Consider the following 26,976-nt stretch of genomic DNA (forward strand, 5'->3'; position numbering starts at 1 on the left):
GGTAAGTACAATTTAACTGTCTCCACTCAACATGTTTGTAATAGCATGTATAGGGTGTATTTGGAAGATCTGCCTAGACTAAAAAAAAAAGAAATAAATAATGCTAATCAAGCTGATCTGCCAAAAATGGACTGCATGCCAGGACCTGCCTTTGGCTGTGCTCCAAAACTTTGAATTTGAATGAGCTATAGCATCTATTGCTATGGTAATGTAACATTCACCTCAGATTAGCATAACTAAATTGAAAGAGTCCTTAGTATTATGCACAAGTTTCAAGATGAATGCAAGGTGATGGCATCTCTTGCAATTTTTGTTGCATAGGCCTTCATTTTATCCCCCAGATAATTACCAGATGATTACCAAATGCACACTGAAATGCCTCTTCATTCAAAATAACCTTTAATTAATCTGCCACAACTGCTCTCATAATTGTTGAAATTAGTCTCGTCATAGATAGCCAGCACTGTGTTAGCCAGCATTAGCTCACTTTGTTAGTTCACTTGCAAATGCCAAAGAGTCAGCTATGGGCCCTAGTTTGTGAAAACTTTCACAACTGCATGAATGAATGAATGAATGAATAAATAAATAAATAAATGCAAACTTGTGTTTTTGTTGATTTAGTAGCTAACATATATCTCAGCAGCAAAGTCTCAATTGCTCTCAGTGCCGCTGACAAAGAAATTGATTTGCATTTTTTGAAGACTGAATAGTTTCTCATGTTTTACTGATTTTGGAATTACTGTACTATGCCTTCTGGAGGCATTGGAACAGTGCTTTACCAATAAGGTGCTATGCTTTGAAGGTGAACTGTACTACTACTATAGTGAATACCCAGCTTTCCTTGGAGGGCTGGACATGCATATGGCTTATGCAAACTTCCCAAAGTTGCGTCATCACTCTGAGTTGGCCCAGAAAACTGTCATTCCTTGTTGTGACCACAGAGAGAGTTTAACTGTGTGTACTCATGTGGGGCTGAGAGATAAAGACAGAGAAAGAAACAGAGGGAGAGAGAGAGAGAGAGAGAGAGATGGTGGGAGAGAGAGAGAGAGAGAGAGAGAGAGAGTGGGGAGAGAGAGAGAGAGAGAGAGAGAGAGATGGTGGGGGGAGAGAGAGAGAGAGAGAGAGAGAGAGAGCAGGTATTTCATTGGGATTAAGCTAATTTTGCAGCAAGCTCTGGGGGCAAAACCTCTTCCAGCAGTCAGACTGAGAGTTCCCAACTGACAGAGTGAGAGTTCGTCACAGTGCAGAGCCAGCAGCTACTTGAGGAAAGTTTGGTCGCACACGTGCAACCATGTCCCACAGGTCTGCTGCCGGTTCAGATGCCTCTGGTAAAGGCAGGGGCTCCTCAAGAAATGGTTTGGAGAGGAGCGTCCCGCACAAGAATCTGAATGGCCTGGCTCCTCCGGAGAAAGTTGAGCTGAAGAAGAAAGTAACCCTGTTGAGAGGAATCTCGATCATTATTGGGACCATTATCGGAGCCGGGATTTTTGTCTCGCCCAAAGGAATTCTGAAACACTCAGGCAGCGTGGGAATGTCCCTGGTCGTTTGGTCTGCCTGCGGAGTCCTGTCCCTGTTTGGTAAGAACACAGCTGTTCAATACACTTTCTGTAAATCAGCCTCAGTGTGAAACTGACTTCTGTAGAGTAGCCAAAATCAAGACCAGAGCAACACTGTTTAAATGGATGTTCCCACTAACCCTACCCACCCCTTGAGCTGGGTCTGGAACACATGTTTTGATTTTTGCTAGGGCTTTAGATTGCAGTTTCTTTGATGGACCACTTTCTAATCTCTCTGTCTGTGCCATGAAATGCTACCCCACATCCTCATAGCATATTTGCATGGGTTAAAGTAGGAATACAAGTCAATAAATTAATTGAATGTGAATATAAAGAATACAGTACCCTTTATTGAACTACTGTACTGCAAATAAAAATAAAATAAAAATAATAAATAAATAAAAAACTGAAGAGCAATATGTCGATGTTGAAAGAAGATTACAAACAGGATTTATTAACATGAATGTAATTAATGTGCAGAACATGAATGCTATGAAAAATTTATAATAATTCATAATGGAGATACAAAATAAAGTAAAATTATGCTCTTTAATGGCCTGGTCAACAAGTTAAATTTAATGAGGTGGTTCAAAGAGGTGTTTTAGTTCTGACTTCTAGGCTCTTTCCTGTGCTGTCTCTCTCCCTACCATTGTTATGTACACAAAACATAAGTGATTAATGTAGTAAAATTGCTAGCTATGCCAAGATGTCAGTGATAGTCACAGGTCATAATTATTGTTTTTCAGCAGTGAAGTGGTTTTCAACTTGTAACATTTTGAGGACAGGTTGGCGCTTTGCACAGTGCCACTGTGACTGACATAATGTCTATCCCAGAGTGAAACAAAGTAGGTTTCATGGAAAACTTGTATACAGTGAGACATCACTACATGATAATTGTGGTGACAGAAAATAACCAGTCAACCTGCCAGCAAGCTAAACTATGAAAAAGTTAGCTCACCCATTAGCTTTCACCAATGCTCATAGATGACAAATCAGTGATTCATTTTGCCATCTGTACAAATAATATTATATTTAATAATGACAGTGACATTTAAGTTTCATAAAATGGTGTAAGAGCTCTTATTAAAAGTGATAGCCCGTTATGACACTGACAACTTATCCCACAAGACTAATTGAGCACACAGTTCTGAGAAGCATCAAGATTACATGTTAACCGATGATCACTGGACTTCAAATACAACACAACACCTGCCATTCCTAACCTCAGGAACCCAACAACATAGGAGTAATTATCTTAACTGCTGTTCAACTACCAGTTAGCTTACTGCAAACAGTAATGGCTATCAATAAAAGGAAATGAAAACTAGCAAGTAAAACCAGCATGCAAACTTGCAATATGTAGCAAATACATGTACAAAGATATACCTACTTACCACACTAACATGTCCGAGGTAAGGAAACATGTAGATGTTAAATTCACTTGCTAGGGAGATGAGGGATAGGAACATCCTGAGAGATCAATTAAATATAATTTTAATTGCTATCGCATCCGCTCAATGCTGGGTAGTGAAGTAACATAATTGGTAGATATGTTGGTGAGTTATGCATATTACAACATATATCATATGCTCTCTTGTCCATGAAACCCCTTGCATGAATGAGATCTGTTCACAGATCTTCCCTACCCAATAACCACATGGAGGATACAGTTTGCGGAGATGATCTATCATTCATCCATTAAGATCCACTTTACATACAGATCATACTGACTTCTTCTTGTGGCCCACTTTACTCTACCCATATTGTTCTGTTGTCCCTATTGTTTTAATAAATAAAGAAATTTTTTTTGTTGTTGTATTGCTGTGTGGAGTTGGCGTGGTGTGTCCGTTTCATTTATACATGTACATTCTCTAAGCAAAGGAATTTGTACAGCGTAACTGTGACTGGCTCATGGAACTCAGATCGAATCATATATGAATCAATATTCAGCAATTAAATGTCCACCTCAAATGTTTTTTTAGAAACATATTTTAGTGGACTATTTAGGTGGAATATGAAGAGGCCGGCATGTTTCTCTGGTTTGAAAACCAATCTAGCCAGTCAAGTGCTGGCTGTATTCTGTCGTATCAAAAAATGAATGGATGAATTTGTGGGCGGCAACAATTTTCTGGCTGGATATATTGATTGACATTTACAGTATATGACATAGTTGTTCCTAAAAAGAGGTACTCTGACTCATGATTGGGCTAAAATGCAATGCAGAAAGAAAAATTCAAACACTAGAGGTCAGCAAAAAGTTTTTTTTTTTTTTTCTACCAGTTTGTTTTCTGCCAAAAGATAGTATTTTAGAAACAACGGCATGGATTAAAATGTTTCATTATAAAGTAGGCATTCAAACATGTTTTCAGCTAAAACATTGTAAACTAGAGTGCAATTACTCTTTAAGAAGAGGAGGGACACTGAATAATTTGTCTGTGTTTCCATAGAAGGCATTAGCATGGGGCAGCATAGTGCAATGGTTAGGCAATATGGCTTGTAACGTAATGGTGGCAGGTTGAGATCCCAGACAGATCATTGCTGTTGTACACCTGAGCAAGAAGCTGTAGTATATATCTTCCTATTTAAGTGGGCACGGAGCAAAATGGTGTAACTCACTGTGGATAACAATGTCAGTTTAATACCAGTAATTAATAATGTTTAAAGGCATCAATGGTCCTGAGTGTGGAATGACTACATAACATTTTGTACACAGGTGCTATGACCATTGCTGTAATTAAGTAAAACATTTTCAGCATCACAATGTGTAGTTCATAAACAAATCAGTACCATGATCCATAACTTTAACTTCCTTTTAGCCTTTTAAATTAACATTAGAGTGGTCATTTATGGGATTTGGTTTTTTTCAAATTGAGGAAGGAAGTGAAACTGGTCAGTTTTTTTCTTGGCAGGGGGACTGACTGATACTGGCAGTGGGATTACTCAACCAAATTTCTAATTATTTCCCGACATTATGTGGAAAAAAATCCCCTCACCCCCACACGGTGCATTACTGGTAGTTTGCCATGGAATTGCCCTGTACTGTTTGCCTTGTGATAACACGCAGAAGTTTGGATTGAGGCACTACTGGAAACATTTACATCATTTGCAATTCATATGAAGAGCTCTGTGGAGAGCAGGGCCTCACTTAGGCAAATGATGATAAAGAAGCTGATTAGTTCTGAGAGTACTTATAGGGCACTTAGGGGTGTTTTCATAATTTCTGAAAAATGGCAATTATTTCAACTCGCAGTTATCACAGCAGCATGGGGGAGCATTATTTAAGATTTATTCAGTACATAATTTGGCTGGAATTTAGTTGTCAGTGTTTTTTTTTTTTTAATGTTTTTTGTTCAAATTAACCACACAGAAAATATCGAGAAATACATATCAAGCTTGCATCAATTAAGTGACATCTGTGCTATCTTTCACACTTGCTTTGGATATTATGTCATTATGAGATATATTTGATTTTATAGTGTCTGTAATCTGTTGCTGCCCTTCTTGGTCAGGTCTCCCTTGAAAAGGAGTTTTTGGATCTTAGCAGGGCAAACCCGGTTAACTAAAGGTTATTAATGCAGAGATGTGGTGGAGCGTTCAGATGTAGGCTCCAGTTCTTAGCGCAGAGTCAGTGTGCACTTTTGTCCTTATCTGTTTGTATGTACAACGCAATGGGAAACCTGTCCGGGCTTGAGCAGGAAGAATGGCATTAATAACAGTGCAGGTTCCCAGCAACTCAAATAGAACAGACTGGTCATTTAGGGACACACATATGGGAAACATCCCTTAGATGTTAGTGTCCAACTTACCGTAATGGAATTCACGCATGCCTGTTTGGCTAGCCTGAGGCACAATGAAAACCTGCATGTTTTCTTTATCACCATTGAATGCATTATTATGTTTGGCAAGGACCCATTTGATTGTGGCACAAAGTATTGAAAATGTAGGCCTTAGTCTTCTCCACTCACTGAGTTACATAAGGTGGCTGGCCTTGAAAGAAAATAAATAGATTTGGTAAATACAAGCAATGTTTGTCCTCACCTTTGACCACAAAATTTCTCAAAGTAAAGTTCCCTAAAAAACAAAAAAGATATAATCACAAAGCATGGTATATGCAATCTAGACGTTTGGTGAAAAATTGGCTGGTTTTCATTGAAACGTGAAAGTTTTCTAAGACATAGCTAGGCTATATCGAATGACGATTGTGTATATTAGACTATGCTTTAAATGCTATGATGTCTGCCCAGTACAAAGAGTGAAATTCAAGTTCATGTCACACCCCTACCTCTTTCTCCTCCCTGATTACCCTGTTCTCATATCTATCCTATATTTCTGTACCAAAGGGGAAAAAAACCTCTCTGCCTTCCCTTCTACATGTCAATTCTATTGAGAAAGGATTTCCTATTGCTGGTGTGTTCTGGCAATCACGCACCCATTAATTACTACTTGGAATGGAATATTGGTCATTTACAAATCCAGGTGTTTTCTTTCTGCACTAATTGTAAGTCGCTTTGGATAAGAGCATCAGCTAAATGCTTAAAATGTAAATTAAAACATGTAAGAAACTGACAGACATAAGATGTTTACTGTAAAAAGTTACATATGGATTTAAAATGCAAAAAAAACATAACAATACAGGCCCGATAACCAAACTTTGCACTAAAAGGGTGTGCCAGTGAGAATAGATGCACGCAGGTGAAGTCTGAGGGGGTATCTCACTGAACCACATTCAGAGTTCAGCACATTTTTTCCATGCACATTTTACTCACAAAAAAAGGAGGATCTTGGTCACAACTGACAGTACTCAGTGCCGAATCTTGTTTAACAGACAGCTTGTTTAATCTGGTTTAATAGAGGACCGTCGGAAATGGGCCTGTTTCAATGTGTGGGAAGGACTACATGTAGTGAGAACGCGTGCATGTATGGGACACTGAGTTAACATTCTTGTTGAGTCCCCTGTAGAAATATGTATGCTTTTTGAGTTTGGACTGTTTAGCCAGAGACCTCTTCAAAGATAGATGCTGTATCTGATAAAGGAGGCTTCAGGGAGTCAAGGGCCCCATAACAAGATATTACACTGGGCCCAGTAAATATGTCGATGACATTAACAATATTCAGTCTGGTACACTCTGTCTTAACAATCAATGTCCTAATATAACAGTCAAGTGAGTCAAGTTAGCTCAGGCAGTCTCAATGGTTAAGTAATTGTATGACAGGGTGTTTGAAATTATAGTACAATTTCACTACAGACAGGGCTGAGGGGGGGGGGGGGTCTCAATTAAGAGGGTTCCATATATTTCTTTAAAAAGTTAAATATGGCTTTAAAATGCAAACAACCATAAGAATACAGGGCCCGGTAACCAAATTTGTGCTAAAAGGGTGTGCAAGTGAGGATAGATGCACGCAAGAGGTGAAGGCTGAGGGGGTATCTCACTGAACCACAGTCAGAGCTCAGCACATTTTTTCCATGCACATTTTACTCACAAAAAAAGGAGGCATCTTGGTCACAACTGACAGTACTCAGTGCCGAATCTTGTTTAACAGACAACTTGTTTAATCTGGTTTAATAGAGGACCGTCGGAAATGGGCCTGTTTCAATGTGTGGGAAGGACTACATGTAGTGAGAACGCGTGCATGTATGAGACACTGAGTTAACATCCTTGTTGAGTCCCCTGTAGAAATATGTATGCTTTTTGAGTTTGGACTGTTTAGCCAGAGACCTCTTCAAAGATAGATGCTGTATCTGATAAAGGAGGCTTCAGGGAATCAAGGGCCCCATAACAAGATATTACACTGGGCCCAGTAAATATGTCGATGACATTAACAATATTCAGTCTGGTACACTCTGTCTTAACAATCAATGTCCTAATATAACAGTCAAGTGAGTCAAGTTAGCTCAGGCAGTCTCAATGGTTAAGTAATTGTATGACAGGGTGTTTGAAATTATAATACAATTTCACTACAGACAGGGCTGGGGGGGGGGGGGGGGTCTCAATTAAGAGGGTTCCATATATTTCTTTAAAAAGTTAAATATGGCTTTAAAATGCAAACAACCATAAGAATACAGGGCCCGGTAACCAAATTTGTGCTAAAAGGGTGTGCAAGGGAATTTTTCCATGCACATTTTGCTCATAAAAAAGGAGCCATCTTGGTCAGAACTGACAGTACTCAGTGCCTAATCTTGTTTAATAGACAACTTGTTTAATTTGGTTTAATAGACTACTGTTTCAAATGGGCCTGTTTCAAGTGGAAAATAATCCAAAATGCAGACTCATTTATTAGCAGGAAGTTTTATTTCCTGTTGTTTTATTGCACGGGTGTTTATTCTTTTCTATTTTCTTCAACTTTACAGTGGCAAATTAATGTCATATTGTACAGCTATTGCCTGGATTCATTTATTGTACTAATTGTACAATTGTACAAGTACTTTAATTTCAAGAGTTTTTCAGTATCTCTCACTTTTCATCTGTGTGTAAGACTCAGATATACTACAAATTCAAAGTAAATTTTTTTCTAGTGCCAGTATTTTTGTCAACTTGTCGACATTCCCTTAACTTAATTAAGATGACTTGCATTATGTACTGTTGGCTAGAAAGCACCTCCCTGTATTGGAGATAAGGATACTGTATGCACAAGGTGAGTCTTAATCAAAAAATGATTAAGCATGTGCACACCTGTATGTACAAATGAGTGGTGTACAAGTCAAGAATTAACAACAGCTCTGAAAAGAACAGATACAGATTTACGAGAACGTTGTGTGATTCGAAATGTATTGCTTGCTGATGAAAATGATTTTGTAATTAAACAAAAACAATACATTTGTTAGAAATATATAATTAGAAATGTAACACTCATTAAGTATTATACATTAAATAAATAAATAATAATAATAATAATAACTGTTTTGATCAAATACACTTTTGCAACATAGCTTGATGGAGTGTACTTGATATTCAATATTTTCTGTGATTAAAATGCATATCAATAACATATATGTAAATCAATATGAATGTGCTTATCTCAATCAAACATGAGACCCTCACTTATCACAGGGCCCAATAGCAAAACTTGTAGCTTAAAGGATGTGCAAGTGAAGCTAGATATGCTCATGGGCTAGAGCTTGTAAGGCTGGCTCGGGTCATAAAAACTGGGGTTAGGCAAGCGTGTGCCTCATTTCTAGTCTGATGCAAACTTTTAATGTACCTAATAGCTCTGACATTTTCCCTATTGTGAAATTAGTGAAAGCAAATGCCCATATTACGTCAAAAGTTTTCCAAATTATTGTTATCAGCATATTACCTAATCATATTGAAATTTATAATCGGTCTTGAGGGTAAGACACTTGTTAGGCACGCCGCTCGCACTCCAAATCAGTGGCCAAAATGCAAGTATTTTTATAAATGCTTGATGCCTTCAACATAACCCTTTTCAGCGTTTTCTTTCTGTCATAAAGACCCATACTGGGCACTTTAAAGTTACCACAAAGTGACGCACAGCTTGTTTCCTATTGCCTCACCGCAGAGCTTCTCTTTCATAGCCGAGGATAAGGGCTCTGACAATCAAGTGCATGAAAATCTCCGCAGGGAATCGTCCGGGGAAGAAAGGTGAAGTGGATCTGCGCAGCTCTTTTCCCCGCTGAGCGCTCTGTCAGAAGGCAGGTTATTATATTGCGCGTGCGAGCCGAGCTCCGGGGGTGCAACCTCACAATGCGTCCCCGCTTCGCGAATAAACAACGCGGACGCGTCGCGCCATTCTCCGCAGGCGGGGCGGACCGCGCCGCCGCGGAGGCGCCGGGCTTCAGAAACCGGTGTCCTTTCATCGCTCCGCAGGTGGGGGGGGGGGGGGGGGGGGGGGGGGATGGGGGGGGGGAAAGAAGCGAATGCTCTTTGCTTTGGTGGAGCCGGCCACTTAAATTGACCCCGAATTGAAATTCCGGCTGACGGGCTGCTCGCTTTTAACTGGCGGAGGCGCTGTTGTCCGCGAGCCCCCCGCCACGACCGCCCGCGAACGGCCGCGCGGAGCCCCGAGATTGTTTTGATTCGATTTCAGATTCGTCGTGGCCCCTCGCGCTCCGCCCTATCTGGGTTTTGAGACTAATCTGGGGATGCGCTCGACCTCCAGCCGCCTATTTTCATCTCTGCCAACGAGACAGCAGGGGTGAACCCGAGCAGACTGAGCTTAAATGCCAAAACTAACAGATCAAAAGTTCTTTAGCCTTATTCTCTGAGCGCAAATTCCAATTCATTCTTGTTCCATCTTCTTCTTTTAGAGTCCCTCTATTCTCGCATAGCCAGACCTATCTCCACACTTTTGTTTCAGCGCTGGAGAAAGGTCTGGCTCAGCCCGTTATCATTCTGGTATAGGGGGGAAAAAAAACGCTCTGGGTTGTTTGTATTTCTTTAAACCAATCACAATCGTCTTGGACGGCGCCAAGCCCAGGATGCAGCGAAGGTGCCCTTGCAAAAATGGTAACACGCAGATAGCAGAAGGGGAGGAGAATTCCGACTGAAATAGTCAGCCAATGGCAGGCTTATACCCACGGTCTATATCCGGTGAGTCAGACTACAGTCTCTCAGACATTTAACTCCGAGGGAATTACATCTCTGAAGCCTGCACGATGCACATATGTCCATACTCAAATCTTTTACGTGTAATGCATTAATCCCATACAACAGCAATGTGACTGAGCACTGTTTTTTTCATGTTGTAATGTACATGCAATGAATGTATAAGAAACTACATAATGGATGATGAGAAAGTTGATTAATGCCATGCAAAACTCATTTCTGTGGGCACATGTCTGTAGCCCATGGCGATCAGTCGCCATGGGCTAGGGAAACCAGTCTAACTAGTTTAAGCAGCCATTAAGAAAATGTGTGGGAGGGAATACATGTAGTAAGAACATATGCGTATATAGGAGACTGGGTCAACATCATTGTTGAGTCCCCAGTAGAAATGTGTCTGCTTTTTGAGTTTTGTACTCAAAAAGTGAAGTACTGTTTAGCCAGAGACCTCTTCAAAGATATTACACCTGATCAAGGAGGCTTCAGGGAGTCAAGGGCCCCATAACAAGATGCGACACTGGGACCTGTAAATATGTTGATGGCATTAATAATATTCAGTCTGGTACATTTTTTCCTAATGTCCTAAAAGTGAGTCAAGTTAGCTCATGCAGTCTCAACGTTTAAGAAATGGCGGGGTGTTTGAAATTGGAATACAGGGCTAGGGGGGTCTGACCCCCCCCCCCCCCCCCCCCTGCACCACCCGTTATTCACACCCAGGTCCTATCAATCCAGCCATTTTTGGGATCCGTCCAGTTTGTGGTCCCCTGAATCATTCCCACAAAATTCCCTATCAGGGAGAGTTGGTGACAAGCACATTTAAGTACAAATGGCACAGGGTGTTTGATAAAAATGATATGAAGAGAAGGCACACACACAAATATATACGTAGTTCTAGTAAGCAGCACTGGAGTTTGAGCAAATTTGAGCCAGAGTTCACGCATTGATTCTTTTTCATTAATGTTGGTGTTCTGCCATGAAGGCTGACATTCTCTGAGATTCAAGGCCATGAAATGACAGACACACACACACGCACACACACACACACACACTTTTCCCTGTTTGGGCAGTAGTCTACCAAGAAGTAACTTTGACAATACTACAGTTGATGGCTCTCCGTGGGCATCATTTTCAGCCTTTCAGATATAAGTGGACATTGGGGCTCTCAGAAAATGAAAATCTGAAGTTCACATGTCTATAGTCATAACTTCACGCACCAGTTCTTTCCTGCCAATCCTTTTGCATTCACATCACTCATTTCATTTTGTTTCATTGATTTGCAGTCCGTGATGTTACAGTGTTTCAAGGTTATCTGTTCTGATCTTTTAAGGCATTTCTTGAATACACAGATACTGTTCATTTTTCCCATTTGTTTTATAGGAGCCTTGTCTTATGCAGAACTTGGAACATGTATTAAGAAATCTGGTGGTCATTACACCTATGTGCTTGAAGCCTTTGGTCCACGAATGGCATTTATGATGGTGTGGACAGATATAATTGCAATAAGGTAAGCAAACCCCATCTAATCTTGATTATAGAAGTGACTATATCTCTATGTTTTTTTTTTTTCTGGCACTCTCCGTATAGTAATATAGAGTGTTGAATAAGTTAAGAGCTTTGTAATGCACTGTGTAACATACAAATAAAAATAATGGATTTTATTCAGGAACTAAAATGTAGACTGACTTGTGCCGACTAGCGTAGGCTAACGGTATTTTCTTTTCAGACCTGCTGCTACAGCAGTCATATCCCTGGCGTTCGGACGCTACATTTTGGAGCCAATATTCATGCCATGCAATGTGCCCGAGGTCGCAGGGAAACTAATCACGGCCGTCGGAATAAGTAAGAAACAAAATGCTTTAAGTTCATCCACTGAAAGAACTGGCTGTAATCAATAGCTGGTATTGTCTTATGCAGCCTGAAGAAGGTCAGTTAACCAAAACTGAAATTATTATGCAAGTGCTCCAATAATTATATTTAGTAATGATCAATAAAGGGAAAATATGTCAAATAATGCGCAGAATTTGAAATAAATAAATAAATTACAAAACTCAAAATCAATTTATGTGCAATTTTCAATTCTCTCTTGACTTGCACACCACTGATTTGTACGTACTTATTTGTCCTTAACCTTGAATAGTGATATCACTGGATGCAAATTACATAACACTTTACATTTGCCAGTCGCTTTGGATGAATAACACTTATTAAAATAATCTGAGGCATAAAATGCAAGCTGTTATTTTCAGACTGAAGGACACACTGCAATTCAGAACAACCACATCTTGACCTCACTCTCTTGGGATAAAATAGCATCACAATTACCAGGGACTTGGTACCAGGGTGGCTTTGTTTGCTAGCAAGCAACCAGTCACAGCTGGCTACCTTGTTGCTGACTGCACAACTCAAATTAGCTGTGATAGAAAATGTAACATAAAAGAGGTAAGTCCAGTGTTCTTGTCTCAGTAAGACTGTTTTTGCAACACGCTGGACGCTAATAGTACTGTAAGTACTACTGTGTAAAATCACCGCTCTCTGTTTAAGGCTGTAAGACTTCTTTAATACATGAATGCAAAGAGAAAGATAAATCTCTACACTTAGGAGTGCAAAACATATCTGGGGGAGGAGACATGCAATCTATTTATGTAGTACGTCTGCTTGTATTAAAGTAAAAGTATCTTTTTAAATTCCCCTGCGTTTGTGGTAGGAGAAAAATAAGGGTGTTACAGACAGTTCAAAAGGCCACTTACTGTTAGCGCAGCAGGATAAACCATAAATGTCCCACTTATTAGCAAAAATATAACTTAAACCCACATATTGTGGTCACATATGCCATACTTGATCAAAAGAACAGTGCTTTTTTTCCCTTCTTTTACTCTTTAAACAAAAAGCAAAAGCAAATACTCACATTTAAATTCCACAGTAAAGTAGTATGTACACATGGCTTACATTGTGTTTTGAAGTTATACATACAGTTGTTATACAAAAGTTTACATACACCGAGGCTAAAGATATTCAAACTCAGTTTTTCACCACTCTGCACATATCTTGTTACTATAAATTTCCTTTGGCAAGTCAATTAGGGCATCTACTTTGTTCACATTAGAGGTAATTTTTAAACAATTGATTAGACAGGTTTATTTCAGCTTTAATTCTCTATATCAGAATTCCAGTGGGTCAAAAGTTTCCATACACCAAGTTGACTGTCTCTTTATACAGTCTGGAAGATTCCAGAAATTGATGCAATGACTTTTTAGAAGCTTCTGATTGGCCAACTGTCATAATTAGGAGTTAATGGCAACTGTGGCTGTATTTACATTCAGAGCTACTGCCTTTTTGGCCTTGATACCTCGGGTAAATCTGATGTTTTTATTGGTTGATTTTTGTAAAATTACCAGTGGAGAGACATGTTCTTTGTGGGCTATGAACATTTTTGGCAGGAAAAAGAGGAAGAAGGAGAAAATGAGAAATACCCTCAGTTTGAGGCTTTAGTGTGTGGACGTGTGAAGTTGTTCATGAATTCTGTCTGTTGAAATTGCATCAGAATGTACAGAAATTAATGTTTTTAAGGGCTGAGAGTCTGTGGCTGTTGCGGTTACTTCTGTGGGGAACCCTAAAAAGTGCCAAACTCTCTGTGCTGTATAGGTATGGGGCATGCCGCCCTGCCAAGGCGTAACTTGGCTGGATGGCATACCTGCTATCCCAATATATAGAGCGTGTGCACTAATCAACCTGCTTGACTTATATTTGCAGCCATGGTTATGTCCCTGAACAGCATGAGCGTGAGCTGGACTGCACGGATCCAGGTCTTTCTGACCATCAGTAAGCTAACAGCTATCACCCTCATAATTGTACCTGGGATGGTCCAGCTCTTCAAAGGTAAATGATGCAGACAAAATTGAGAGAAGCACGAATGCTACTGTTAATTGTGAGCACTTCTGAAATCCTGCATAGCTCTGCCTGACACCCCCTCCCACCCACATTTTCCTGCCCCCCAAGATTTTTTCACATAAAACGGTCTTATCCGATTGCCAAACCTCCGGCCCCATGTCTAATCACGTAGAGTGGAAAACTAAGCTTCCGTACATTAGCTGTTTGGTTTTTAGAAAGGCAGTTTTATTTTCCTTTTGATTCACTGTACACTATCGAATGAGGTCTGTACCTGTTCGACACTCACTATTGGTGATGTTCACCACCAAGGACTGTTTTTTTTTTTTCTCAATCCATGACTAAAGCCTATTTCAGATTTTCATATTTATTTATTTAGTTAATTTGTTAGTTACTGTTTATTATGATTATAAGACTATCATTCTTAATGAGTCCATTACACCGGAAACAGAAAAGATGGAATGACATTAATATGTCCTGGGTATGGGTATTATTGGTATATGTTGTGGGATTATGAATCATGCTCACTACAATCACTGGCTATAATGGAAAAATGCATGCGCTGCCATATATTTTTACATCAAAGGTATACATTTCCAATTGCTTGCTTTATTTTTCATACCTACTTTACCTTTAATATATCATTTAAAAAAACGATGGGCTTTTTTCTGTTTGACAAATAATTTTTAATGGTTCTGTTAAATACGACATAAATATTTTCCTCCTATTTCAATGCAGGTGAAACTCAAAACTTTGAAAATGCCTTCAGTCTTGACAGTATTAAGATTACAAGTCTTCCCCTCGCCTTTTACTCTGGAATGTATGCCTATGCTGGATGGTACGTACAAATGTTTGATCACAGAAAAACTCCAATAAGTAAGCCGAGGCACTATTATGTTGTAGACCTGCAAATTAAGCAGAATGTTGTTGACAGCACAATGCAAAGGTAACTTTGCAGCTTGCTGAAAGGATTGAATAAAATACAGGCATTTGTTTTACAAGGAAAAAATAATACATAATTTGAGCACAGTTTAAACCTGTCTATAAAAGGAGGAAGCACATTACATTCACAACATGCTGACCACTGGCTACAATTGTATATCTACCACAAATATGAATCAAAAGTCATTCAACTGAAATGCACACAACTTTGATTTCTAGGCTGTTTTGTCCTATTATGTATTGATGAATGCATTGATTGATTGATTTATTGATTGATGTTTTTATTAAATTGTCTCTTGTAATGTGTGCATTATATTTTTAAGCTATCATTTCATATCAAGGACAAAGTGTCACTTATTTTACTGAATAAAGGCCACCACCCAGCATATGACATGCATCAACCTAAGTCTTAACATTTTTACTGTTACTTATGTTACAGGTTTTATCTGAATTTTGTAATTGAAGAAGTGGACAATCCAAAAAGGTATGCGCTAACAAGGATGCTTACAGATTGACTAGCTTGCCTGAGATCTATCTTAACTTTGACATACAAATAAATTACATATAATTTTTTTTCAGTAATTACATTTAAAAGTGTTTATTTCTGCTTGCATTGATGTGAAGAGGCAAATATATATAGCCATATTAGCTTGTGTGACCCCTATTGGGACAGAGAAGGCAGATGTCTTCTATTAAATGGTGAACAGGATGACAGATTTATCAATCAGACAAAATTACAATAACACCCAACTAGCAAAATATCAGGAGCAGAGGATATTTGCAGAAGTTCAGGCAAAAGCTAACACAACACCAGATGCTATTTACATTTCTCAAGTCTGTGCCAGTTATAGTTTTCTACCTGAACTATGACAGTTATTTATTCAAATCAAAGCGTGACCTTTTTTATATCCACAAGTAATGAAGGAGAGGTTGGTTTCACATTTCTGGACTGCTTTTTCTAAAATTGATGAAAGTTAAATAAGTACCAAACAACAATATCCTCGTATAAGGCACAGCATGGTAATTAATATGCTCTACGTTGCTCTATATTGTTTTCATTAAATTAACGGATGCATAAAATATGAAATAAATGTTATCCGTAATGAGACATGCATACTATAAGAAAAATGTCTTTTTACCAAACATTATGAAGCTGATTGTATGTGTTTGTCTGTGTGTGTGTGTGTGTGTGTGTGTGTGTGTGTGTCCTGTGATGATATTATTATATTCCATAAAACCTATTACATGCAGAAAATCACATTCCTGTTTAGTAGGTTCTATCAATGCAGCCACATAACCAATAAGTTGTCTTTCATTCTTTTCTATTAGCAATTATCAGTCTTTCTCTATGCTTTTCTTTCACTCTAACCAGCTGTATACCGCTCTATCACTGTACCTCTCATTACAGGTATTTCTTTGTTTGTTGTTTTGTTTTGTTTGTTTCTTAGAGATGATTTAGGTTGTGCTTCTGCCCATTTTGGACAATGGAAACTGGTGAGCCATATAGTCCAAAACAAATATCCAGGTTTGCCAATAGTGCTCATGCTGGCTGACATCAGTTGATTACAGACCTGGGTCGACTACGTATTTGTTTTGGATTCAAATACTTTCCTGTGCTCTATTAATCTTGCCTGGTGCAATTGAGCCTGCCAACATGACCAGAAGGCAGGGTTTGCACTTTTTGAGAGTATTGCATTGGTTCCAATACACCAGACAAGATCAGTAAAGTCTGGTTGATTCCCACATTTCCGAACCGTTTACCACCACGGATTCAAACCCAAACAAAGCCAAAAAGTGTCTGCTGTGGCAGAGCACACTTGACCTTGTCCAGCTAGGGTTGAGATCAGTGGGCCAGGGTTTTCTTGGGCTACAGTGACAGTAGTTCCTCCCTCTGAAGTGAACCACAATTAAGTTTCACTTCTTTATTCACTCAAGCAAGTTGTGCTGAAACGCCGGAAATCTTTTCAAAGCACATGTGCCGCGTAAGCACAAATAAGCTGCATCCACTGAGTGATGGGCGTAAGATGCCATTCCATTGGGACACATCATAACAATGGCAGCGTAAATAAGAAGTTCTTATCACCCTTTGATATTTTTTAAACAGTGAGCCATTTCCCTCGTAGATTACTCCTCCTTACTCAATCATGCACTAGATTATCACATGGTTTATTTTTACTGTATGACCGTGTCTGTGGAGAAAAACCACACAGCCTGATGAATAGATAATAGTGTATAAAAATTATAGCAGTGCAAACTAATGACATTGGATTAATATGTGGATTAAGTGGATGCCTTCTATAGTTCATGGAAGGGACATAGAGTTAAACAGTTAATTAGTTAACACAAGGCTAAGCACACATCCTCCTTTTCTTTTCTTTTTTTTTTTTTGGACTGAACATATACGTCTAGGCAGGATTTCTAAATTCTTAAAATGTCTGGTTAGGTTTTTTTCATAGACTGTATGTAAACAAACACACACACACACACACACACACACACACACACATATATATATATATATATATATATATATATATACATATATATATATATATATATATATATATATATAAATGGGCACCTGAATTTAATTCAAGTATTTATGTGAAACAGTCTTAGTTGCTCAATTCACAGTACTTACTGACCAGGAAATTGAAAAGTCATTACATTAATTCATTACAGTGAATTAGTTTTTCACTTCTACCTCCGTTCCCCACATTCATTTTCTAATATTATTTGCCTTTTTCTTGGCTTTCTTCTGTTCTTACATTGCTCTGTCCTGTACCCATAATATATACTGTACAGTAGCACTGGGAAGCACAGATTATTTTCATGACCATATTTGTGTTTGATTTTTTTTTTTTTTAAACATAATGCATATTCTGAATAATCATTATCAAAGATGCAAGTCTGATCTGTTGCCTACTTTCATTAATAGGACTGTTCCTCTGGCCATATGCATCTCCATGACTATTGTCACCTTCGGCTATGTGCTGACTAATGTGGCCTATTACACTGTAATGTCAGCAGAGGAGCTGCTTGCTTCAGAAGCAGTTGCTGTGGTAAGTTCAATTTATATGCAGTGATCATTGGCCATTGAGAAAGTTTGGTCTTTTCTTTAGAGTTCTTGGAACCATCATCATCTTGCAAGTTCTTGGATCAATGTTGCCACATTTTGGATGTCACAATAAAAATCCTGGAAATGCTGACACAATATTTATTAAATTACGTATGGCAACGTACATCATGGCAATGGAGATCCATTCTCTGTCAACCTGTCAGGCAACAGTGTGGTATTCATGTATTCATAATTTAATTTGTGTAAGATAGGGCTAAAATATAGCAACAGACATTGATAGAATGTCATAATTGTTTTTTTTTTTTAATCACTTTATTTTAATTAATGGATCACCATTTAATTATAATAACCCATTTAGAACATTAACAGCACAAAACTAGTGCAAATGAATGTAGTAGGTTTATTATAACAAACCACATAAAGATTTATTGTAAGGATGGCACAGAGGTAATTTCAGATGTTTAATGTGAAATGTATTTACAGAAAATAAATCCATCATGCGATCACCACCATCTCTTTCAGCTCAAAGCAATGCTATTGCCAATGCTATTATATATTTATTTGTATGATCTGGGGCATTCACATGTTTCAGGCAACAGAGAGTTCACAGGAAACACTACTTACTTGTTTTGGCATGATCATGCAAAGCAAATCCATATTCCGTTGATTTCATTAACACGTTTAGATGAAAAACCAGCAAGAATTGTTTACTTGCTCACACAATGATCTTATAAAATAATGTGATGAACTACAATATGCTTCTGCAATTAAGTAGAAATTATAAAAGAAAGAAAGTATAAACAAAGAAAATAGTAAAAGCACAACAGCTGCTCTATAAAAAACACTGGCTTTGTTCCATCTACAATAACTGCAATGCATTGTCACCTCATTGCCATGGTTTTGTGTTTTGTAAGGGGGGGAAAATAAAACATAGGTCAAGGCACGTCAATGTTTGATGGAGTATGAGATCGTTCAACTGAAATGAATTTTGTTTTTTGTTTTTTTGACAGACCTTTGCGGATAAAATAATGGGAAACTTTTCAATGGCGGTCCCGATATTTGTGGGCTTATCCTGCCTTGGCTCACTGAACGGTGGCCTGTTTGCTGTTTCCAGGTACGCTTCCATAATGTCATCTACAGTACTAGTAGTGCCCGATTGTAAACAAAGCTAGAGTCAAGGGGTGAATTGCTCTTCCACTGTATTGGGTGCACCCATACCCTAAAGTGATTAATTTAAAAAAAAATCATGCAAAGTAATTACACATTGAAATACACTAATAATGATTGCTTTGCAAACTTAGGAAGAGCAGTCAGTCTACAGTTATGTTATATATTTTAGCAATACAGGTGCAACTAGATTCTGTTCTTGCATGTAGTTTGTGCGCGCATGCACACACACACACACATACACACACACACACACACACACGGTCACACACATAAGACACAACCTTCGTGTCTTGCTACTTGCTGGCATGCTACCTTTTTAATTTTGTTCACTGTCTGCATGCCCCCTCATGCGTTAAGTTGTCGTTTATTGATTTTCAAAAGCCCAAGCTGATTTCACTTCCATCCCCTCAGCTCAGTTTTGATCAAATGTCACTCTTTAAGGGGCATTTCACAGCTCTGTGCAGAAAGTGTGAATATCCCCCCCCCCCCCCCCCCCCCCCCCCCTCACCACCCCTTCCTCACTTCCTCCCTCTGTAAACAACTCTTTTCCATTAGGGCATTTCACGTGGCCTCACGGGAAGGTCATCTTCCCGAAATCCTCTCCATGATCCACATCCGTCGACACACGCCACTTCCCGCCGTATTTGTCCTGGCAAGTAGCAAAAACAAGCGAAACCTTGATTAACTTCCACGGCTATGTTTCATTTTGAATAATTTTTGCTCAATGAATACATTCTTAATTCAACAAACACTTCCCTGTGCCTCATGCCTCTAGCGTGAAATCCAATCTCATAAAAAACACGTTTTCAACATACAAAAAATGCCAAGTTACTCACGCATACAAGACCAGTCCAGGCTTGCCATTAAAAGTATTGATATCAAAATGACGCCAAGTTACGGTACTACAAACAATATAGGCTATCTTGCCTCACCAAAATTAAATAAGTATGTATTCCAAAGTAATGTTACCCAATATTTCCTCAATTATTTCAAGTCACTTGGCCCTGTGTTTTGTAATCTTACCATTTTACAATGTCATGCAAACTTTGTGTAAGATCAAAGTGCCAAATATTTCGAATTGCCTTATGGAACATTGAAATTCATGTAGAAAACTGCTGGTGAGTAACTGCAGGAAGCATATTTCTCCAGAAAACATATGTTTATACTTGCTTCTCAACTGAATTTCAGTAAATGTACAAGTTATTGTATATTTGCTACATACAAGAAGTACTGCATGTAAAATACATATTGTACATGCATAAATAGAGAACTTCTTTATCCCCATGGGGACATTTCCCTGGCAGCATGTTACATTCACATTTACGAACACACACCTATACCAAGAGACATACTATCATTCACGCAACAGTAAGGCTGGGCAGCGAAATACATACATACCAATACAAATTGGACATATACACGCCTGTTCAATCAATCTTGACTGTGAGAAAGCCGTCCACACATTTGTTTGGCCTGCCCATGTACTGCACGCTTATATACACACAGGGCCAAGTGATTTGAAAGAATTGAGGAAATATTGGGTAGCATTGCTTTGTAATACATCTTATTTAATTTAGGTGAGGCAAGATAGCCTATATTAATACTTTTAATGGCAGGCCTGGACTGGTCTTGTATGCGTGAGTAACTTGGCATTTTTGTACGTTGAAAACGTGTTTTTTATGAGATATCATTTCTTTTTGCAAAGCGTTTTATTATGAGAGTGATAAATGCGAAGTGACCCTGTAAGAAACGGTTGTGGATTATGGCTATCCTTGTTTGAATTTGTACAGTCTGACGAGCGTGTACTGTTTAGCAGTTTCGGTTTGCTATATATGTAAAACAGTGGCTGTGACAAAGGGTGCGGTGCGGTGTAAACGCAACAGAATCGCAGGTGTAATATGGCCAGTGTATGTACTCACGGATTTTACGGCCATCCAATGAGCCTTGATTGAGATAAGAAAACGCAAAATCCCCTTAGTTTGGGGCTTTATTGTGTGGACATGTGAAGTTGTTTATGAAATCTGTCTGTTGAAATGGGGTCAGAATGTACAGAATTTAATGTTTTTAAGGGCTGAGTGTCTGTGGCTGTTGTGGTTATTTCTGTGGGGAACCCTGAAAAGTGCCAAACTCTCGGTGCTGTATAGGTATGGGGCATGCCCCCGCCAAGGCGTAACTTGGCGGGATGGCATACCTGCCATCCCAATAATAGATTAAGAATGAACGCACAATTTTGAGGACTGCAAATTTTATATTAAAGGCGCAGGCACAATCGGGCATGTTCTATCATGTTCTATTTATGAGGTAGAACCTCATTAGGTGTGAGCGCAGGGAAATAATAGCAGTGACACTATCATCCATTTCAAAGGAACATGGAAAACATCCTGCTTGGCCAGTGCTCAGTCACGTGACCACCACACACCTTCGATTCATAGCTGAGCCATTGGCATCTCCATTTCAATACCAAAATGATTAAGGATGTGTGATGTATTCAAATGAATACTACTCCAAATGATGTACCATAGAACTTCAATTAGTGTCCTTGGTGTTTAATAGATGGCAATAAGCCACTGTGTTTGCTGGAGGTTAGCTGTTGCTTGAGACTGCCCTCTACATGTTTCTCTCTTACCACTTCACATGATTCTAACATTAGGCTACTGGTATTGGATCAGTATCTTACTGCAGGTTTCCATAGTCATATTTGATGAAATTATCATAACCCACATACAACACTGTAAAAAGAGAGAAGAAAAGACAAAAAGTTATCTGCCAGTGTGGTAAGAAAAATGTACTTATTTCTGAAATCCAATACTAAGATTGTTAGGGTTCTGTGTCTTCCCCTTGTTGTTCCTGGTTGGGCCGCCAGATGGCAGGACCTCTGCTTTGTGTCTTGTTTAATTGTTTTATTGTTTCCAATTATTCCATTATTAGTTGCTTATTGTCTTGTGTTCCCTTCCCTCTCTGTGGCCTGATTGTTCATTGTTCCCTCCTGTGTCTCGTCTGCGTCAGATCTATTTAAGTCTCCATTTTCCCTGACTCGGGTGCTGGATCCTTGCGTGTTTGTTGCCTGCCTGTGGCCTGTCTGCTTGTTTGTTGCCCGTTGCCTGTTTCCTGCTTCTTGCCCTTTGTCTGCCCTTGGTCTGTCGCCTGCCCATTGCTCGTTGCCTGTTCCTCGCCTACTCTGTTCTCTGTGTTTTTTGGGAATTTTGTATTTTTGTTTTCCCGCATTTTTTGAGGGTTTTTCTTTGTTTGTAATAACCACCCTGCGAGGCGTTCTGTTCCCTTTGTTCCCCTTTATTTTTTAGTAAAGTCTTTGTTCTTTCTACCCTTTGGAGTTTTGTATTTTTGCATTCTGCATTTGGGTCCATTCCCGCGCCCTCACCTGACAAAGATAAGGGAAATCATCTCAGTGGTAAAATGCTACATAGCAACCGGAAAATTATATTAAAAAGTCTGAATTTATTAAAATAATTTAAATAGTACACAGCAATATGTACTCTTAAACAGTACATATGGTCCCCGTTGGATTCATGTGTACTCTCTTAGAGTTTTATTAACACTGGATGTTTCACTGTGTGTATTCATGCAATGTAATTTATTTAATTTGTGCAATGTGAGTTTTAGTTGATTGGACTGTAGGACACGTTATCTTTTTGCCCTTTCCATCTGTGCACTTGTTTGGTGTCTATACCAAAGTGCCTCACTGCTGCGTTGTCCAGCCTTTCTTCAGCATGTTTGATCTCATTTGAATTCAATAGCAAATCTCCCACCGTGTAAGCTAGCTACCAATGGGTTAGCTGTGCTGGTGTGAGATATTGACAAAGCTTGTCTGTTACCACAGTGACATTCTACATATTATTAATGACACTGGCTTTTATTTAAAATGTAACATATTTGTTCCTGGCCATTAATAAAGCATGATTTGTCAAAGACCCTAATAGAGATTGTACAGTATGTATGCAAACTAAAAATAGAATAACCCATTATTGTATTAGCCCCTGCCAAACTTGTGAAAATATGTTCATGAAGAAGTCTTTTTATTGTATAAACCTGTGAAATCACTTGACATTGACTGCATGTGTATGCCGCTTCACCTGTTCACGCTGGGTTTTCTGTCTCCTCTTTACAGTATCCAATCACAATTATAGTACTGTTCTTAGGGGACATCTACAGCCTGCTGAACTTCCTGAGCTTTGTGCGCTGGCTCAACATTGGAATCGCAGTTTCCGGGCTCATTTATCTGCGCTACACACGTCCTAAAATGCACCGTCCCTTTAAGGTATCTACCACATTCATTTATTTACCGACCTTTGATAAACGCATCATTTTAAGATGTATATTTTCAGTATCTGGGGGAAGCACATGCTGTGCTCACTGAAGTATGGTAAAAAATAAACCAGTTGAGCCCTTAATAGAAAGTCAAGTTTAATTAGCACATTTTTTTGACAAAAAAACTCAAAGGAAAATGAGCTTGTTAGCACACTGAAACAAGCATAAATAAGCGGTGGACCACCATTAATTATAATAAGTGAATTTTTTTTTTCATATTTCATATCACATAAAAAAATGTACATCTGTCTACATCTACTCCACGGAGATATTCTTACATTTTAAGATTTTAGTTTCCTTTTTAGAACCATTATGTTTATTTAGAAATGTTCACGCCAGCCAAAATATGTGTGATGATTATTTCCTCTGACAGCTTGTAATAATGAGTTTGAGTTTTCTTGCATCATCTGAACAGTGTTAAACACTGTATTTGTAGAGCTCTGAAAACCTTCAGTTTTCTGAAAATGTATAAAAAAAGAAGAGGATTCATTGTTTTCCCTTTCATTGACTGGGATTCAGCAACATTCGTCCTTTACTTTGACAATTAACAATTAAAACGTTAATTGTCAAAGTTGTCAACAAACTTTTCTGAGAATCACTAAGATGATTATGAAGAAAAAAGGGTAATTCTTCCATTTTGTCAACTTGTTGATTGAATTCCAGACTTTGTATTGGAAAGGTACAAAAAATAATTAAAAATTTGTGTATATTTGATTCACTTGATTCACTGTGTCATACAAGATGAAAGTACTGTCTGTCAATAATCCTCAATCAAGACTAGTTTTGCTGCATGTAGTATTAGAGCTTTGTGTTAGAGTTTTGTGGAACGTTTAATTTTTTTCTTTCCTTTTTTATAAGGTTCCTCTGTTCATGCCAGTCGTCTTCTCCTTCACCTGCTTCTTCATGGTCTTTCTTTCGCTATATTCGGACCCATTTAACACTGGCATTGGGTTTGTCATCTTCTTGACTGGCATTCCAGCGTACTACATCTTCATTGAGTTCAATGCGAAGCCCAAATGGCTACAGAAATTATTTGGTAAGATTTACATTTTTAAGTAGCTATACCAGGGGTCTCAAACCCCAGTCCTGGAGGGTTGCTATGTCTGTTGCTTTTATGGTAAAATTTGTCTTAGCCTCTACTTTTCCTACCCCTGTGGCAAAATTTAAGTTTCTAACACTGACCATAAAACTGCAATGGATGATAAATTGGTTTGAGAACCTGTGAAGTACAGTTGCTGGGTTTCCCTGTATGTGTGCCTATGACTGGGTTGAATATACACTCTCAGAAATAAAGGTACACAAGGGTACAAATTCTGTACAAGTACAAAACTGTACCTCTAAAGGTACTAGTGACAAGTGATTGTACCATTAGGTACTGAATGGTACCTTTTTTTCTGGTAAAGGTATAGTTGTGTACCTTCAAGGGGTACTGCCACAGTGACAAGCGATTGTACCTTTTAGATACTGAACAGTTCCTTTTTTTCTGAGAGTGTAAAGAAAAAAATAGAATGTCAAACCAACTATTTCTGAACTGTTAACACTTCCCTTAAGTAATAGGCAATTATACAATGAAAAAGAATGAGACCCAATGGATTCAACACATCTTCAATAATGTTAATCAAAAGATGTGTTAAAATTAAAATCAAACTCTTTACCCAGGATTAGCGTTGTGCCATTTTAGGCCACTAATGCACTCATGTCATATTATTGTTTTTATAATTTAGTAAAAAATGAATATAGATATTAAAGATATCATGGTTTCATAAGGAATAGCATGTATTTAGGGTGTGCTGACCTTGCTATAGTTATAGTCTTAGCTGTATCCATCATCTGTGTCATTATTTAGAGAAATAGTTTTGTGGTAGGAAAAAAAAAAACGGAATAGTTTTTTTTTTTTTTGTGCACTATGACCACTTGAATTTCTCTATTTTGGGATAATATAAGTTTACCTCGACCTTGTCCTAATTTCCGGATTCCCAGGGCAGGTTGAGCCAAGCTTTTAGAAATGAAAAGAATACAGACCATAATGATGACAAGCAACATATCTCCTTGATTTAGCCAATTCCACCCACTGATGCCTAATGGCCTGTCCCTTAGATTGTCGTTAAGGTTGTCAGACTTGCTAGGATAGATGGAAATATTATTTTGATATTATAAGATATACAGAGCTGGTAGGTGGTCATATGACCAATGGACTGGTGTGTCTGTGCATATATAATCAATACAATATGACTAGAGAAGACATGTCTGATCCACTTCATCTTCATCTAATTATAAATGGCATTTTTTCATTCTAGGCACAGCAGAAATATATTTGCGTATATGTGTGTGTGTGTGTGTGTGTGTGTGTGTGTGTCTGTATGTGTGTGTTAGTTCTTATGAATAACCAAATTTTTTTCTGGTATTACAGCTTCAATGAGCAGGTCCTTGCAAATCCTCCTGGAGGTTGTCCCACCTGAACACTGAAGACTGTCATGAGCAGCAGTGAATTTGGCTAAACAATGCAAAGTAGTTTTGTTGTTGTTTGACCGATGGTCATAGTGCACATCAGAATAACATTGTTTGCTTGTATATTTAGAACTCAGATAAGATCTAATGGTGTGACACATCTTATTTGACATCAGTGACAAGAGCGATTAATGTTTCCGAATTTGAACTGTGGTGTGTGGTGATAAGGGAACAATTCACTGAAACTTTTTTCATAAAAAGAGGCTTTTACAAGTAGAATTTTGAAAGAGTTTGTCAGAGTGCATTTTATTTTTTCAAGCATGCACTTGAATAAACCTTGCTTTACATTTGCAGAAAACACTTAATTGGATTCTCCAAATGAAGGATATGTCAGATTTCCTTGCACTGATTATATTGTGTTTACATATTTAGGGAAAATGTAGATGTTGCGAATTTATTGTATATATTTTTGTTGTCCTTCGATATGGCAAATAAAGAAAATGAACAGAAACTGTGATCGTGTTTCAAGATTTTTTTTTAATTGGCAGCTGAAAGTAACAAGTTATATACCTCAATAAACAATGAAATAATAAAATATAATAAAACAAATAAACACACATACACACACACACACACACACACACAGGATTCAGTATTTTTAAGTGCTATTTTAACATCCAAATAAAGTAAAACGAGTAAATGTTCTCAAACACTAGTTGATTTGCTCCTAGAAACAGACATGTCAGCAATGGATTTATCATTAACATTGACATTTCAAATATAACTACATTATGATGTGTTAAGGTTTATTGCAGTTAAGCTACCACATGGCTCATGTTGTCTCTGTGATCCGTGCTCTAGAGTGCCAGTGTATGATATTCTGCAGTTGGAATATGCAGGTCTCACACTTATTAACTGAGACTAAATTTGTGGAAGTGGAGAACATGATCTCAATTATCATTCCAGAACATCCCAGAAATGCAGAATTGGGTTCACATCTGGAGGCCTA

At 38.3% G+C, this 26,976-nt stretch overlaps 1 protein-coding gene across 1 annotated transcript; it reads left to right on the forward strand.

Moving 5' to 3' along the window:
• Positions 1–1,080: 1,080 nt before the first annotated feature.
• Positions 1,081–26,481, forward strand: slc7a11 (solute carrier family 7 member 11). Its single transcript, XM_035424870.1, has 12 exons — positions 1,081–1,577; positions 11,495–11,621; positions 11,841–11,956; positions 13,868–13,993; positions 14,741–14,840; positions 15,384–15,428; positions 17,883–18,006; positions 19,034–19,137; positions 19,749–19,845; positions 23,320–23,469; positions 24,378–24,555; positions 25,930–26,481. Exons 1-12 carry the CDS (start codon positions 1,292–1,294, stop codon positions 25,983–25,985), a joined length of 1,509 nt encoding a protein of 502 aa, XP_035280761.1. The 5' UTR covers positions 1,081–1,291; the 3' UTR covers positions 25,986–26,481.
• The last annotated feature ends 495 nt before the right edge of the window (positions 26,482–26,976 follow it).

Source organism: Anguilla anguilla, chromosome 7 (assembly GCF_013347855.1).
Source record: "Anguilla anguilla isolate fAngAng1 chromosome 7, fAngAng1.pri, whole genome shotgun sequence".
NCBI lineage: Eukaryota > Metazoa > Chordata > Actinopteri > Anguilliformes > Anguillidae > Anguilla > Anguilla anguilla.

Coding starts and splice junctions, on each gene's coding strand:
- slc7a11 (XM_035424870.1), top strand. CDS start 1,292: ATGTCCCACAGGTCTGCTGCCGGTTCAGATGCCTCTGGTAAAGGCAGG. Junction 11,622..11,840: donor ACAGATATAATTGCAATAAG/GTAAGCAAACCC, acceptor TTTTCTTTTCAG/ACCTGCTGCTACAGCAGTCA. Junction 19,846..23,319: donor TTCCCGCCGTATTTGTCCTG/GCAAGTAGCAAA, acceptor TCCTCTTTACAG/TATCCAATCACAATTATAGT.